The 16,071-nt window shown below is 43.5% G+C and overlaps 1 protein-coding gene across 1 annotated transcript in view; it reads left to right on the top strand.

Annotated features, from left to right (window-relative positions):
- LOC147431689 (ran-binding protein M homolog) overlaps positions 1–16,071 on the top strand; it is an 81,209-nt gene that overhangs the window by 12,583 nt on the left and 52,555 nt on the right. Inside the window, exons 2-7 of the mRNA XM_086494197.1 lie at positions 1,514–1,660; positions 1,978–2,064; positions 2,757–2,802; positions 2,884–2,960; positions 5,313–5,481; positions 5,583–5,651. Of these exons, the coding sequence (XP_086350323.1) occupies positions 1,514–1,660; positions 1,978–2,064; positions 2,757–2,802; positions 2,884–2,960; positions 5,313–5,481; positions 5,583–5,651 (595 nt within the window). The remainder of the gene's footprint in view (positions 1–1,513; positions 1,661–1,977; positions 2,065–2,756; positions 2,803–2,883; positions 2,961–5,312; positions 5,482–5,582; positions 5,652–16,071) is intronic.

The following is a 16,071-nucleotide window of genomic DNA, read 5'->3' as shown; positions in this document are numbered from 1 at the left end:
AGTTGGCTGAAGTCAGAGAAGCACGGAATAATGGAATGCATTATCATTATGTATGATATGAACTAAAGAAAGGCACAATCATGATTGAACATTGCCCCAATGATCAGATGCTTGCAGTTATCTTCGCCAAAGAATTCAATTTATCACGATTCACTCTCCTACATAGATCTTGGGTTTGCCTCAGCCTCACTCTTTGAAGATTAAACTATTTTTCTCATGTAGTATCATTATTTATACGATGACGTAATCTTGTAGGTACTATACACCTCACACATCCTCTTGTATGTATGTTTATTCACTTCACACGTGCACCATAATCCTTTTTGGTTATCATTGTACATGTTTGTATATAGGGGCTCGGGCTTTTCCCTTGTACTCAAGGGTTTTTTCATATGCAGTTAAAGACCTTCGTTTGAGTGGGTGTTGGAGCTATATATAGTTCTTCCTAACTAGACTAAGTCTCACCTATATGTACATGACTTGTGATCAATATGATTTAGTCTTTGGGAGCGTACATGGTGTCTTGGTTGTTGCTACATCTCCTCTTATCTCTACGTTTCAATATGTTCGGCCAAGTGTGAACCCTATGGTTAGGGCGGTTAAGGAATCGTATAAATAGCATATGATAAATAGGGCACTAGGCTCATTAGTGAGCTATGTGCATTGTGGTGTGATCACCACTCTATTGGTGTGGGCTTTGGTGGTATGGGCCACCAACCCGTGTGGTAGAGGCAAGCCCGTTGGGTGCATGGTCCCGAGCTCAAGAGTCAGGGGGAGCCCATATTGGCTCCACGGCTGGGAGGTGAGCTTGATGTCCGTTCTTTACGCTTGCCTATTAGTGAGTATGGCTTGTGTCATGTCATGTATGCACGATGGAGTGGGCAAGGGACTAACACTAAGTACTGGTTTACTTCCCACCCCCCCCCCCCCCCCCCCAATCTTTGAGTGAATTTAAATGGATCCCACTCTTGGAGTTGTAGGACCGGCCAAATTCCAATGGCGTAGGCAGTGGGCCCTCGATTGGGTACAGCCACAAAGCAGCCCTAGAATCTAGAGAGATGCCAACCTTTAACAGATACTTCAGCTCTGCAGTAGCTAGGATGCTGGATTGTTGAGCTCCTTATATCGCTTGGTGCCAAAGGGCATCAACCTTTAACAGATACTTCAGCTCCGCAGTAGCTAGGACACTGGGTTGTTGAGCTCCTTATATCGCTTGATGCCAAAGGGCATCAAGCAGGTTTATGTAGGAAGCATGCGCACATCGATTATACTTATTGTCACTCATGTATTATGTTTTATACATAGATACAGCTTTCTCTATGGCTACATACTTTTTGATTTATCTGACGGGGTTTCCCCTGTGAACACTGTATATTGCGCCCCCCCCCCCCCCCCCTCCCCCCCCCCCACCCCCCCCAAAAAAAAAAAAAAAAAAAGGAAAAAAAGAAAAAAAAAACCACCTGTTTGCAAAAAATTATCATGCTTATGCTAAATGTTTCTTTGTGATTGGCAGTTGGGATCCTAATACATATGGTTATCACGGAGATGATGGATACTTGTACCACGGGCATGGCAGAGGGGATCCCTTTGGGCCAACATTCCATACAGGAGACACAGTTGGGGCTGGTATCAATTACGCTTCACAAGAATTTTTTTTCACGTATGGCAAACTTTCACAATCTCTGGCCTTACAGTTATGTATCTCACACACACACAGACAAGAGAACTGCATGCTTATTGCATGTGCAGTTGATGAAAGGGTTCTAATATTGTGCCGTTCATTATGCATATCGTTTGTATGCCACATCTTTGTCCAACATAATGGCGTACACAACATTGGACATTGCGTCTCCCCTTTGTTGTCATTTTTCTTTTCCCATTAGAAGTTTTGACAGAGGTTAAAATGATCAAAAATGGCTTGGCTAGAGCAGACTAAAGAGTGCTTTCAAAATAAGAAAAATCAATCTATTGTTGCAGAGTTAATGGAAAGCTTGTTGGCAGTCGGCATAAAGATGTAAAATGTCCCCTGTATCCCTCAGTTGGCTTGCATAGCCCCAATGAAAGGTATATTCATTGTTCGGTTTGATTATAATTTTGTTCCCAGTCCTATTCCAGATCAAGCCAAGATACTTGTACCAGGTCATTTTTGTCCATTCAAAGATTTGCGAAATGTCTGCGCATACTCTACTGATTATTTTGTTGAGCATCCTGATTTTATAGGGAGGTTGGTCACAACATTAAATGTTACGGGGTTTCTATCGTTTTAGCTGTTATATCTTGCATGAGTTTTTTCAGTACCGTTGGAAGCTTAGAAAAGAGTTTCTGCATAAAGCTCTGCATGTTGCTGACTTAAACTTGGAATTGCCATGCTTGGGTTCCACCTTGCTACACCTCTCTACTTTTTGTTCTCAAATTGGAGGTACTGTCTCTACAAAGTTACGTGAGGTGATTTGGCAGTGTTTTCCGTTTTGCTTGGTTATGAAACAGATATGGGTGTGACCGTTTCTGTCTATGCTATTTGACAACTAATTTATCCTCATATTGGAGACTTTGGGATTCTGGCCCTTGTCTGGCTTAGAGCTATCAACTTATCTGCTGTCTGGTGCTCTACTTTCTTAGTAGACAAAAGTAGTATGACGTTTGGAAGTTTTGGTTAGAAGTGCTGGTCACAACTTTGAAGTCATACACTTTTGTGATATCCATACTGAAATGGTTGCGACTACTTAAATCTTGTCTTTGGTGTATACTGTGACCAGAGTTGATATCAATTTTGGACAAAATCCTTTTGTGTTCAACATTGAGGTAATTCGGCTAATTTAGATCATGTTGGAGTCGCAGAACTTTGAAGATCTCTGACATTTATGAAGTTTGCTGATGGTTCAGGCATTGGCACAGGAGGAGCGGGAAAAGCTGCAAGGGGAAATTGAGACTCTTCATCTCCCTTTCAGCATTAGTCACAGGTAAGATGAGCAACTAAGTGTACTTACCTATAAGGATACAGTAGGCAAACACTCTTGGTGGGTATGACCCACTTCCTGGTTTTAGCTGAACAAGCTTGAGTATTTTCACTGGTGATGATATAAGGAGAGTTTGGTTTCTACAAGAGTGCTCTCATTTTTCTTTTCCGCTTCTTTGTTTTGTTTCATTGTTCTGTTTTTTTCTCTTCGGGGGTGGGGCGTTCTCTCCACCTGATTCCTTGTTGCAACTTCTCCGTTGGCATGATCCCTTGGTTCCCTCTGCTGTCTCCTTGTGGAGTTCCTCCTCTGGTCCGGCATTCAGCGTGAGGAATTGGACTGGTCTGTTACCAGGTATTCCTCTTGGGTGTGCTTCAGTGTAGAAAGCCTTGTTTCCTCCACTTTTGTGAGATTTCTTTGAGAGAGATCTCGGTTGATGCTGGTTGGAGGCTTCCAGACTGTGGACAGCTGCAATCTGATGCAGCTCTCCCCCTTTCACCAGTTGCTGGCTCCCTTATTGTTGCTGCCTTTGCTGATACTTAAGGGATTTGAGGTGTGGATCTTTCAGAGGCTGCTGGTGTGTCTCTCTTCTCTTTAGTCCTCATGGCTTGCATTTTGCAGATTTGTCATTTATTATGCCCCTATTGCCTTGTCAGCTTTGATAGCTTGCAACTTCCGCCTGTGGGCTTGCTCATTGTATCCAGCTTTGTATTGCTGTTGGGGACAGGCCGGTGTTGGGCATCGTCAAGGATTTGTATACTAGAACTACAGCCCTGTTTTTGGGCAAAAAAAGAAAAATCAGGTGTCAGAGATAAATTTGCTGTGGAGAGGAAAGGGATTAAAAAAAAAAGCTTAAAAAAAGACTGAAAAGAGAAAGTCAATGCATGCCTAGGAGGATTGTTGGTCTGCCTCAAAAGATTAGCATACCAAATGTTTGTGCCCCCAGCTAGACAGATGGAATGATTACGTGTTGAAGTATTAACCCGAAACCTGTCACATACCGTCCGTCCTCTTAAATTGAAGCAATTGTCCTTGACTGCATGAAATTGGCTGGAGCTATTGAATGGGTGGTGAAGAATCACAGAGACTTGAAAATCACACAATTGGTACAAAAATTCGAACATTTTGAAGACAAGATAGGATCCCTTGCACCAAGAAACGGAGGGACGGCTCTTAGAAGTGATGGCCTGTAAAGGTAGGTGCCCCTGGCAGTAGTTTGTACTTTGTTTATTGACACTTCAAGTAGTTACAACATGTCTCTCTACTCCCAGCATCCTAGCAACTCTCCGTCTTCACAAAATTGGGACACTAGGTCCTCTGTTATAGCTTCTTGAGTTTTTAAAAGAATTTCCAAAAGCAGGCTTTGGGACAATAATAGCACATGTGATCAATCAAAGCTAGTGTGGGGCAATTTAGAAAAAGCATCTACTCTAAGGGAAAGGTGGCACAGCCATATCAGTCCACAACATTGGTACAACCCACCATGTCATCATTAGCCACATCAGCCCACCCACCATGTCAGCACTGCTGCATCAGCACTGGGCTATGCCATCTTTCAGTCACTGCAGCATTGGTGACATCCATGCCCGCCCCGTGCACAAAAGAAGAGAAATCATCTCTGACTACACCGAAACAAATTCCGCAACACAAATCAATAGAAATTGATATTATGCATTCATTCTGCTTATAGTTCTGTCTTAAACTCTATCCAAACAAGATAGTACGCATACGGCATACACATAGCATATTCATTCACATCATCCTGGTCCGGCATTTCACATTGGATGCATCCTAATGTCAAAGCTAGTTATCACTTCCTGATTTGACATCTCAAATCAAAGTCATCGAGATGTCTCAGATGTACTAGTTACGCAGAATTGTAATGTTGCAAAGATTCATCCCTCAAACTTGTATAAATTGAAAAATTTGTCATGATTTTTTTTTTTGAAGAGTTTACATTGTTCCAAGAACATGCACGTTCATAGAAGTCCCGTAGATTCACAATACCGACATCTTTTTTACTGCTTCAATTGCTATCTATTTAGGCATCGGAGACAACAGCACAAGGCAATGCCGCACTTGAAGCAGAGAACCTTGGCTAGTATATTCGGGTTACATAACATTGATATATGTTACTCTGAAATAGCTCTAACCGCAATTGTTTACTATTATAAAGAGAAATATTGCAAGGGGCACCTGTTGAGGGGCCAGTATCTGTGAGAAGGGAATGCTTCCCTGTGTCTTGACTTGACTGTTATTTCAAGTTCACTCTGTTGGTTTCAGTACAATCGTGGATCTTTCAAATGTAGCTTGCTCTTTTATCCTGACAACTTTTCTTGTTTGATGGTAACACTGTAGTGTAGTCCGTAGTTATTTGCTGCATTATGGCTATCAAGAAACACTCCAAGCGTTCGATGCTGCAAGTGGGAGCATGGTTCCGCCGGTTATTTTAACAACTCAGGAAAATGGTGATAAAATGCTAGAGGAAGAGTGCTATGCTCTTGAGCATAGGAGGAAATTGAGACAGGTACTTGTTTTTAGATGGTAAAAAACTAGTTCAAAGGTTCATGTCTGAATATTGCAGTTGAGTTAACAGATCTGTCTGTGTGTTGCTGTGGACTGTGTTAGCTTATCAGGAACGGTGAGATTAATGGGGCCTTAGCAAACTTGGAGACCTGGTATCCGCACTTACTAAAGGTTCGTCGGTGTGTTGCTTATTGAATGCGTATGACTTTTTGTCATGTTAGGCATTTTTGGGAGTAAAGGGACACAAATACATGATCCTGGCAAAGAATTTTTTCGTCTTTGGAATGATCTGTTGCAAAGGAGTGTATTTTACATTGAAATTCAGCCCACTTACACAAGAATGTTGCTTAAGTAACTTGGAAGGGAATTTTTGAGATAGTTACCACTGGTGGGTTGTCTGTTGTCTGTAGGAGCAATTCTTGTAAGAGGTGGCTATCTCACAAAGTTGTTTAGTTGATTACTATTATGCTTCTCGATTTTGAGAAGGCTTATGATAGAATAGATTGGGGTTTCTTGGAAAGCACCACCCAAAGAATGGGTTTCCCCTTACAATGGATCGGGTGTGTAGCTGCATTAAATCGAATTGCTTCCAATGATGTTGTCACAAAGTGATGACGTGGCTTATTCCACTGACAAGGACCTGTTTTAAGAGCCCGAAAGTGGCTGGATCAAGTCGGACATGTTTGTAATTTCAAAATATGATGACTTGGCATCTGTACGGACATATCAGAATTCGTGGGGGCGGACTTTTTGGGAAATCTTGGATTTTTAGGAAACTGCCCTAGGGGCGCCAAGTTTTCATATTTGATGCTTTTTGGCCTTGGGCCTTTAAATATGAGCCTTTGTCACAAACTGGTACGTGTTGCCCACTGAAGATGAAGGGGGCTAGGACTCCTTGATCCTAACCCTAGCCAACGTGCAAATCCTGACCGAGGGGCCAAAAACCTAACAGAAAGAGAAGAAGAAGAAGAAGAAGAAGAAGACCTACCGACTCACTGAAGACCGACCGAGTGGCCTTAAAGACAAAAGGGGTTAGAGTTAAACATTCTAACTCAACCATCTTACAAAACCTTGGCCAAGGGGCCTAAAACCCTAAAAAGATCCCCACAACACAAACAACGCAGCAGATGATGACGTGATTGACTGTACTGAATGTTCCGCAAATTGCGGAGGGACCTGTTGACGTGGCAGCGTTGTACGGACAGCCCTATGGGCGCAGCTTTTAGATCAGATGCTTTAAGAAGTAGTGCTTTTCATGTACCTGCTTTTGGGTGAGGCCAAGGGCCTTTAAAGACCTCTCTCTCTCTCTTTCTGGCATTCTACCTCGTGGAGAAGTAGAGAAGAGCCACAGAGTTGTACCTTGTTCAAGCAATATAAAAAAATACCGAAAAGGGCGCCTTAGTTTGGGGGGCCATTGCAATCTTGGAATGGAACTCCGCCACTCTGTGTCTTGTGTGGATTCTCTCTCTCTTAACGTTTGTTCCAGTCTGTCCGTTCAGTTGGCACTTGGTTCCGTCTCGTTACAGTGGTATCAGGGCTTCAGTCGTGTGCTAGTCGGAAAGCATACTAGCCCTCCAAGAACAGACAAAGCAAGGTGGCGCTTCTAGACTCTATAGAGTACCTATAGTTCCTCCTCAACGAACTCCGTGACATACTCTAAAGGCATCCACAACAGGATCTCCCGATTCTGTAGAGCTTTCAACAGTTTTTGAACTACATGTTGCCTCCTCTATTGCCTTAGGCTATTCCTCCTCCTCCGGCACCATAAAGCACAACTTACAAGGGCTTCTAACCGACAACCTACGTAGTCCTCTATTTCGACTAGGGGAGTTTTCAGAGATATGGTGCGACCACCTTTGCCACCACCGTTGTCACTATGACACAAATTGTTGACATGTCAAGCCACTGAAGACCTAGAAGGTTGGGTGCCCTAGCCTTAACCCTAGCCAACTTGCAGATCCCGGCCGAGGGGCCTAAACCCTAACATAAGCAGAAGAAGACGAAGTTCTTTCCAACTTACAGATCCTCGTTTAGTGGCCTATAGGGTTAGGATTAAAATTCTAATCTCCTCCAACTTACAAGCTACAACATGACCAGGGTTCAGTTCAGTCAAGTCAGTCTAGAATAGGAAGTGATCTGACACTTTTGTGAGTTTGTTGGCAGACCGTGCATGTCCAGACACTTAGATTAGATGCATATCCTCTGGTTGCACACAACATGACCATCAGATTCCAGTCAGATCCCATCAGTAGCATTTTTACAGTGCATAGACCTATTTTCCCTATTTTTGACATTTTTCACTTATTATTTTTAAGTGACTTTTGTTGGAAAGTAGGTAGGGCAATTTTGCTAAGTTTGTGTAAATAAAAACCTAGCGCTAGCACTTTCTGGCAGAAGAGGCAGCAGGACCCAAGAGGCCTAGCGTTTTCTGCATCAGCAGGACAACTCTAGCGTTTTTCATCTACAAGACCAGCCTTGCGATTTGTGCACAACAGATCAGCCCAGCGTCGACACGACACAACAGATCAGCCTAGCGTTTTGCATTTGCAGGACATCCGGCGACAACAGAAGACAATTTCAGCCCTAGCGTTTTTGGTTTGCATCGCAACCTCAGTGGTTTTGCAGATCATCGCGAAGGAATATCAAGAACCACTAGCGTTTTCAGTTTTTAGCCCTTAGACACCGTAGATCAAGTCCCGAACCTCGCAGATCTCACCTTCCCGCAACAGTTCCTCGCGCACGGTCAGTTTCCGCAAGGTTTATAGTTTCAGCCCGGAAAACGCAGATTTCAGCATCTGCGTTTTCAGTGCGTCGTCGTCGCATCGTCGCCATCGACATCGTCATCGACATAGAGTCAGAATTCATCAGATAAAGATTTGCAGATTTCAGCCCTTAGCGTTTTCAGATTTCAGCCCGTCTCGTCGTCGTCCTCATCGTCGTCGACATTGACCTAGCCTAGACTTGCATCAGTCACATGCATCCACTTTGTACCGGTTTGTGCAATCAATAGTAGACCACTCTCGCAAACGAGAGTGGGGCCTTTGGAGGAGGGTTTTACAACGTATCTGGTGTCGTATTCTCTTCTCTATCTCTCAGTCTCATGCACTTCCATTCACTGTGTCCATTTACTTTGTTTGTGTCCATTGCTCTCTCTCACTAAAGGAACGGAAGGCTCTCCCTTCCGTAAGTAAAAGGAACCTTGAGCATAGTTCAGAGCACTCATCTTGAGCAAAGTTCAAACACTCATTCCGTTGCACCTAACACGCCAAATGATCATGTCACAAAGTGATGACGTGGCATGACCATCTAGACGGACTCCGGACAGTAGGAGGTCTAGCCCCTAGAGAAAGATGCAGATGAAGTTTTACCAATTTGCAGAACCTTTCGAGGGGCCTAAAATTAAAAAGTCTGAAGCTTATAAGCTGTACCAACTTATGGTACCCCATCCGAAGGGGCCAAGGGACAAAAGGACAAGAAAATTGCGCAAGGATGCCGATGTGGAAGCATTGTACGAACAACCCGCATTTTCCGCTGACTATTGGCATGGCATTGTACGGATTTGCGTGATTGCGCTAGCTGCCTTGAGCGCTAGCTTTTGGGCTTGGGATGCTTTTCGAACTTGAAGCTTTTCAGAAGCTGCTTTTGGGCATCCCTTGTATTGTTTATAAGAGGCCTTGGGGGCCTCACTGTGCAGAGCATATGGACGCAGAGTTTAAGAGCAAAGGTCCCTCATCAGTTGTACCTCATTGAGATCAATAAATAAAGAGATACTGAAAGGGGCGCCAGTCTTTGGGGCCAATGCTTTTGGGCGCAGAACTCCGTCGTACCGCGTCTCTCTCTCTCTCTCTCTCTCTCTCTCTATATATATATATATATATATATATATATATATATATATATATATATATATATATAAAAGTTCACTGATTTTGAAGTTTCTGTTCGTGTGGTTATTGATTTTCCGCTTGGAGTGTCCAAGCCAGTTACAAATCGGGCTTAATTGTCTTCTTTACCGAAATGAACTGGGTCTATTTACTGAATCTGTCAATGATTGTCTGTCAGAAACGGGAGCGTATAACAAGATAAAATATACTCGGATAAATAGAATTTGTCACTTAATACTGAAGCCAGAGGATATATATATAGATGAAGTTTTACCAATTTGCAGAACCTTTCGAGGGGCCTAAAATTAAAGAGTCTGAAGCTTATAAATTGTACCAACTTATGGTACCCCATCCGAATGGGCCAAGGGACAAAAGGACAAGAAAATTGCGCAAGGATGTTGATGTGGAAGCATTGTACAGACAGCCCGCGTTTTCCGCTGACTATTGGCATGGCACCTTACGGATTTGTGTGATTTGCATTGGCTGCCTTGAGCGCTAGCTTTTGGGCCTGGGATGCCTTTAGAACTTGAAGCTTTTCATAAACTACTTTTGGGCATCCCTTGTACTGTTTATAAGAGCCCTTGGGGGCCTCACTTTTGCAGAGCATCTGGACGCAGAGTTTGAGAGCAAAGGTCCCTCAGGAGTTGTACCTTGTTGAGATCAATAAATAAAGAAATACTAAAAGGGACGCTAGTCTTTGGAGCCAATGCTTCTGGGGGCAGAACTCCGTCGTGCCCCGTCTCTCTCTCTCTCTCTCTCTCTCTCTCTCTCTATATATATATATATATATATATGTAAAGACAAGGAATATTTTATATATATATTAAAGTTAACTGATTTTGAAGTTTCTGTTCATGTGGTTATTGATTTTCCGCTTGGAGTGTCCAAGATTGTTACAAATCTGGCTTAACCGTCTTCTTTACCGAAATGAATTGGGTCTATTTACTGAATCTGTCAATGATTGTCTGTCAGAAACGAGAGCGTATAACAAGATAAAATATACTCGGATAAATAGAATCTATCACTTAATACTAAAACCAGAGGATATATATATATATATATATATATATATATATATATATATATATATATATATATATATATATATATATATATATATATATATATATATATGTATGTATGTATGTATGTATATAGGTAGGTAGGTAGGTAGGTAGCTAGATAGATTGATAGATAGATAGAGTACTGGGGACCAGAAAATGGGTTGGCCCTCCCCACCCCGTAATAGCATCTTTATTACTGAGGAGAAGTCTATACAAGCACTCGAACCGAGCGTATTACCACGTTTGTTCTTGAATAAGACATGATGGTTCTTGGAAGCCTCAGCTTGCTATTCCTAGGACGCAAAACCCTATTCCAAGGAACTTCTGTTCCTTATTTCGAATCCTCGAGAATCAAGGTTCTCGCCTCTGGATCTCACCTTCCAGACTCAGGCATGGCATTCTTGCAACTCTCTTCCGACTCTCTTTCCAGAGTCCTTTTCTTGGATGCGAAGTCTTTCCTTGGGAATCTCAACTTCCGGATCCCAACCCGAGAGTTTACCACTCTCAGATCCATGGATCTACTCTCAAACTCGGGTACAAAACCCTTAGGATGATTTGGCTCTAGTTCCTCATAGCACTTTTCTCCTGCAGACGCTCATACCTTCCTTTGACCCTATCTCCTCGCGAAGAGGAAGTACACCTGTGAACAAATAGTCAAAGATTATAACATGAAAAAAAACATTACCTTCGTAGTCTCGACGCTCAAAACGCAATTCGGTTCTCGAAAAGTAATTCCCCGAAAGAGTTCTCGTCGCACTTTCTTTGACGACATTATCGTCTTCTCCATGAATGAAGCAGCACATAGACACCACCTGTTGTAGGTTGTCCAGGCACTACGGAAGCATGCAAAAAAAAAGAATTTTTATTTTCTTGTCTAAGATAAATTTCTTGGAACACATCGTCTCAGCGAAAGGGATAAAGATGGATCCGGCCAAAATTGAGACTATTTGTGTGTAAGGTGCAGCAAAAGTGAATGTTGAACTTTGCTCAAGATGAGTACTCCGAATTGTGCTCATGTCACAAGACGGGCACCACGTGCCAAGAAAAAAGAACAGACTGAACGTCTTTTAGCACTTCAATAACAACTGAACTGAAAGAGAGAGAAACGACACGCGACACGGAGTGGCGAAATTCTACCCCAGAGAGTATTAGCCCCAAACCTTGGTGCCCCTTTTGGTATTTCTTTATATTGCATCATCAAAGTACAAGCCGGTACTCCAGACTCTGCACCTTCGCTAGGAAGCATGCCAGAGAATGCCTCATATTTAAAGGCCCTTGGCCTAAAAAGCAGTTTACATGAAAAGCTTTCAAACTCAAAAGCTTCCGGTCCAAAAGCAAAGCCAAAAAGCTGCCAGCGTAAATCACGGAAATTCGTACAGCTTGCCATGTCATCATACCAGCGCAATTTTCGAAAATCTGCCACGTTGTTGCAGTTTTAGGGGTAGGGTTTCCAGAGTTAGGGTTTGCAGGTTTTAGGGTTACGGTTTCAAAAATTAGGGTTTGCAAGTTTTAGGGTTAGGGTCTCCAGAATTAGGGTTTCAGCAGTTAGGATTTTTGGAATTAGGGTTTCAGCAGTTAGGATTTCTGGAATTAGGGTTTCAACAGTCAGGGTTTCTGGCAAAAATTAGGGTTAGGGTTTTCTGCTCTCAGGCAACCACGTCATCACTTTGTGACACTTCTTCTGTTACTTGTTCTTCTTAGGGTTTAGGCCCCTCGGCCATATCTGTAAGCTGGCTCCATTCTTTAGGCTTTGACACGTCAGCAGTTTGTTACATCTCCCCTTCTTGAAAGAGAGTTATCGTCCTCGATTACAGCATATCTACAAAACAACTCAAGTTAGCTCAAAAATTTCCGAGGGTCATTCCGAGACACATTTCGAGGGACAATCAGTTTGCTCTTTTTATTAAGGAGTTAGCTTCTCCTTTCTGCTCTTTTGATCAAGGAGTTAGCTTCTCCTTTCGGCTGTTTTGGTCAAGGAGTTAGCTTCTCCTTTTTGCTCTTTTGATCAAGGAGTTAGCTTTCCTTTTGTCCAGATCGGAACTCTTGATATTCCGGCGTAGAAAAATTAGCCATCACACCCAGACCGTACTAATCTTCCACGGGTGTCTTGATGCACTAAAATTACATACCCAGGCAATCTCATCCAATTACGAATATTCAGTAGTTGGCACATCACAATGCAACACAAATGCTTACATATGCATGTTACAAGACATAGAAACATAAAGCCGCCGATGAACACTCCCCCCGCAAATAACCATACAGGTTCGGGCCATGAGCTGTTCAACGACTCCCTCATCACTCCTCCCGCAAATAACCTAAAAAGGTCCGGGCCATGAGATATAGAGGCCTTTTACAACCAAACGCCCCCTAGACTGCAGCCTGCGTCGTTTGGAGGTGCTGAGAGTAACTACTGCTCAGACTTCTTAATACTCCTCCCGCATAACCATCCAGGTCCGGGCCATGAGTAACAACAACAATACTCCCCCCGTAAAATAACCACAAGGGTCCGGGCCATGAGTAAAAACAACACTTTTCAATCATTCAATACTCCACCCGCAAATAACCACAAGGGTCCGGGCCATGAGTATGAACAAGCATTCTCAAACATAATTTCTCACTACTCCTCCCGGGAGTAAAATCACCAATCATTGAAACCAATATTAAAACCAGAGTCAAACAATTCAAATCGGCACCAAGACAGGTTCAAAACAGATACCATCCATTTCAAACAAATTCCAAAGAGGATCACCAAACAAGATCAAACAGAACTCAAACTTAAGAAGCAATCTCGACATCAGCCGAGCTCGAAAAGTTGATTGACTTTCTATCCTGAAACCTGCACCAAAAATTAGGGTTAGGTTTCTTTCATAAGGTTGTAGAGAACCACAACAAGGTCCTTCAGCTCTCGGACAGACAATGTTCGTCTGGCGGCGATGGTAGTCCCAAGATAGCAATCGCACCCGAACTACCAAGGTTATCTGATCGTGAAGAGACATCTATTGGGAGATGTCGAGAAACTTCAAGTTATAATCTGCTAGGGTTCCATGGCAAGCATTTCAGGATACCCCACTATGCCAGAAGTTGCACTCCGAAGGAAGATGTCAGAAACCATATAACTTCGGGCAAAAATTTTCTTGAAAGCTTGTCAAGTACTTGGAGTATGCTGCTTGGTAGCTGTAGACATCAACATCTGCATGGCACTGCCTCTGAGAAAAAGAGCAGCTCGAAACAAATCTTGGATCCTTCTCCTGCAAGTGATCTTCAATGGCTTATGCCCTGTAAGACATGAGCGGTGAAGACGGGAGCGCCTGATGCGCGATGAAGTAAGGGTGGGAGTGGCTAATAACAATAGCTTTGTCTCCTCTTTTGTAGGACCGGTATGCTTTCAGAAAAGCACACGCCTGACGCCCTGATACCACTGTCACAAGATGGGCACCACGTGCTATAACCGGCCTATACAACGTAGAGGGCGGTACTATTTCAATTACCTGTTAACTTTACACAGAGCACTGAGAAGGGAAGAGAACACAGTTGCGTCCAGCGACTAGAATGTCACTGCGCACACGAGACCGACACCCTGTAGGCCCCAAAGACTGGCGCCCCTTTCGGTATTTCTTTATTCAAATTAAGGTAGACGATCCGACCACTTAGCACAAGCTTTCACAAAGCTGTCCAAACCTGGCGAGGGCTGAAAACGCAGGTTTTTGACCGGATTTCGACAGCATAACGGCGCAAAAACCCGTGTAGGTCAAAAACACCTGTCTAGGACGGATTCCCTCGATATCTGGAAGCTTTCTGGTGAGTCGTCACAGAAATTCAGCGGGCTGTAATTCTCTGTTTTTCACTGCCGGGAGCCCAAAAGCCTGTACACGCATCCCAAGGCTCTCACGAGGCTCCCCCGATGTTCCCTTGCAGTTTAAGTGCGAAACCCTAAACTTGCAGAAAAACACAGCAGGCTGTAATTCCCTGTTTCGGATCGTTTTTAGCGGAGCGAACACGCCTACGCGTGTCCCAAGGGCTCCTGCACACAATGGGACAGTTCCCCTGTGAATTGGACGAGTTTTCACGCGAGAAAACTCTCCAAACTCGCAATCTTTCGTGATGGAACTGTGCGTACCTGTGGGGGATTAGCAATTAGCTAATCCGGTTCCTGTTCAGAAGGCTCTTGCCTTGGCAAACGCGCATAAACCCCCAGAACTGTACATAGGTCAAATGAGAAGCCCACTAGTGGGGCATAACATACTGTACGTAGGGGAGAAAGAGAGCAGTATGTAGCGTGCGGGGCATCACTCCCGTCACCATACTGTGGATAGAGGGCAAGGTAAGCATTCCATAGCTTCTGTACCTGCTACAAGCCACCTGAGGCTGAAAATGCCGCCCCCTTTGTTGATATGCAGCTCGTTTTTGCCTCCCAAAGTGGCAGAATCGCTCACAGGCTGACACGTCGCCCAGTTTCCGAGTTTGGGCTTTCCCTGCTAAAAATATCTCAACTGGTGCGTCAGTTGACTTGGCAGCAGAGCAATAAAATGTTCCCCTTGTCATTCCAGAGCTAATGATGCGAACACATTTTCCAATCAAAAATAGCAGTTCCCTAAATTTTAGGAGATGCTTCCATGGCATCCCTATCGGTCTCCTGACCATCATTGAAGACTACCATTTGACCAACATCTACAATGTGGGTTAATTTACTGGGCCCTTTCAACTTATAAAGTTGCTGTGACTTGACGAGTGGCCCAAATTCGAGTTTGGCGCACACGAGCTTCTATACTCATCAGAATTCAGTGCTAACTGGCCCGGGCAGTCCCTGTCTGACCGACCTAGATCCCCGATGTGAGAAACCCATTTGGCTGCAACCGTTTCACACTGGCCATGCAATGTCCACTTGCACCTTTTCAAGGGTTCCGAGGAAAGCTTATTTACGGAAGGCAACAGGAAAAATACACCTCCTGGTGACACATCCCACCCTTGAAATACTGCAAGCGACCTCGCTTGCATGCCAATAATACATGCAAATATCTCCTGATATCACATATATTCTATGATGGGAATCCAAGATATACATGCTTCCGGAAATGTAGCGTTGGACGATTAAACAATCCCACCAACCTGGCTACGACACATATATCAAGCATAGAAGTCCTCTAGTGTACTCTTGAGCACAAACTTCTCTAGCTAAATTCTGTATGGAAAGAGTAGATACAATTGCTTAACTACTCTCTTGAGCATCATGAACCATGCTCTTGCCTTGTTGCAAAAAGGCTGCATCAAGTCACTATGGGTTCCATTTGAAAGGCTTCAAGATACAATTGCAATAGTTGAGGTGAATCAAGCAATTCAGACTCTTCCATCCATTTGGCATCTAATGATGGATAGTTCTTGAACTTCACCAAATAGCGTCTTGCAACCTTTCCTCTAACCTTTCTTTCTTTATGTGCCAATATCTGTTCAGGAACAAGGATTTCATCCAATTCTTCCACTTCGGGTTGTTCCTCATCAAGCATATTCTCTGGCACATCACCAACAAAGGGCCTTAGAAGGCTGACATGAAAAGCATTATGTATTTTCCAGCCTTCTGGTAGCTTTAACCTGTAAGCTACATCGCTGAGCTTTTCTGAAATTTGAAAAGGACCATAATATCGC

Source organism: Adiantum capillus-veneris, chromosome 21 (assembly GCF_014529385.1).
Source record: "Adiantum capillus-veneris isolate H3 chromosome 21, ASM1452938v2, whole genome shotgun sequence".
Classification (NCBI taxonomy): Eukaryota; Viridiplantae; Streptophyta; class Polypodiopsida; order Polypodiales; family Pteridaceae; genus Adiantum; species Adiantum capillus-veneris.
The sequence above is the reverse complement of the archived record's forward strand: the minus strand, read 5'-3'. Positions and strand labels throughout refer to the sequence as shown.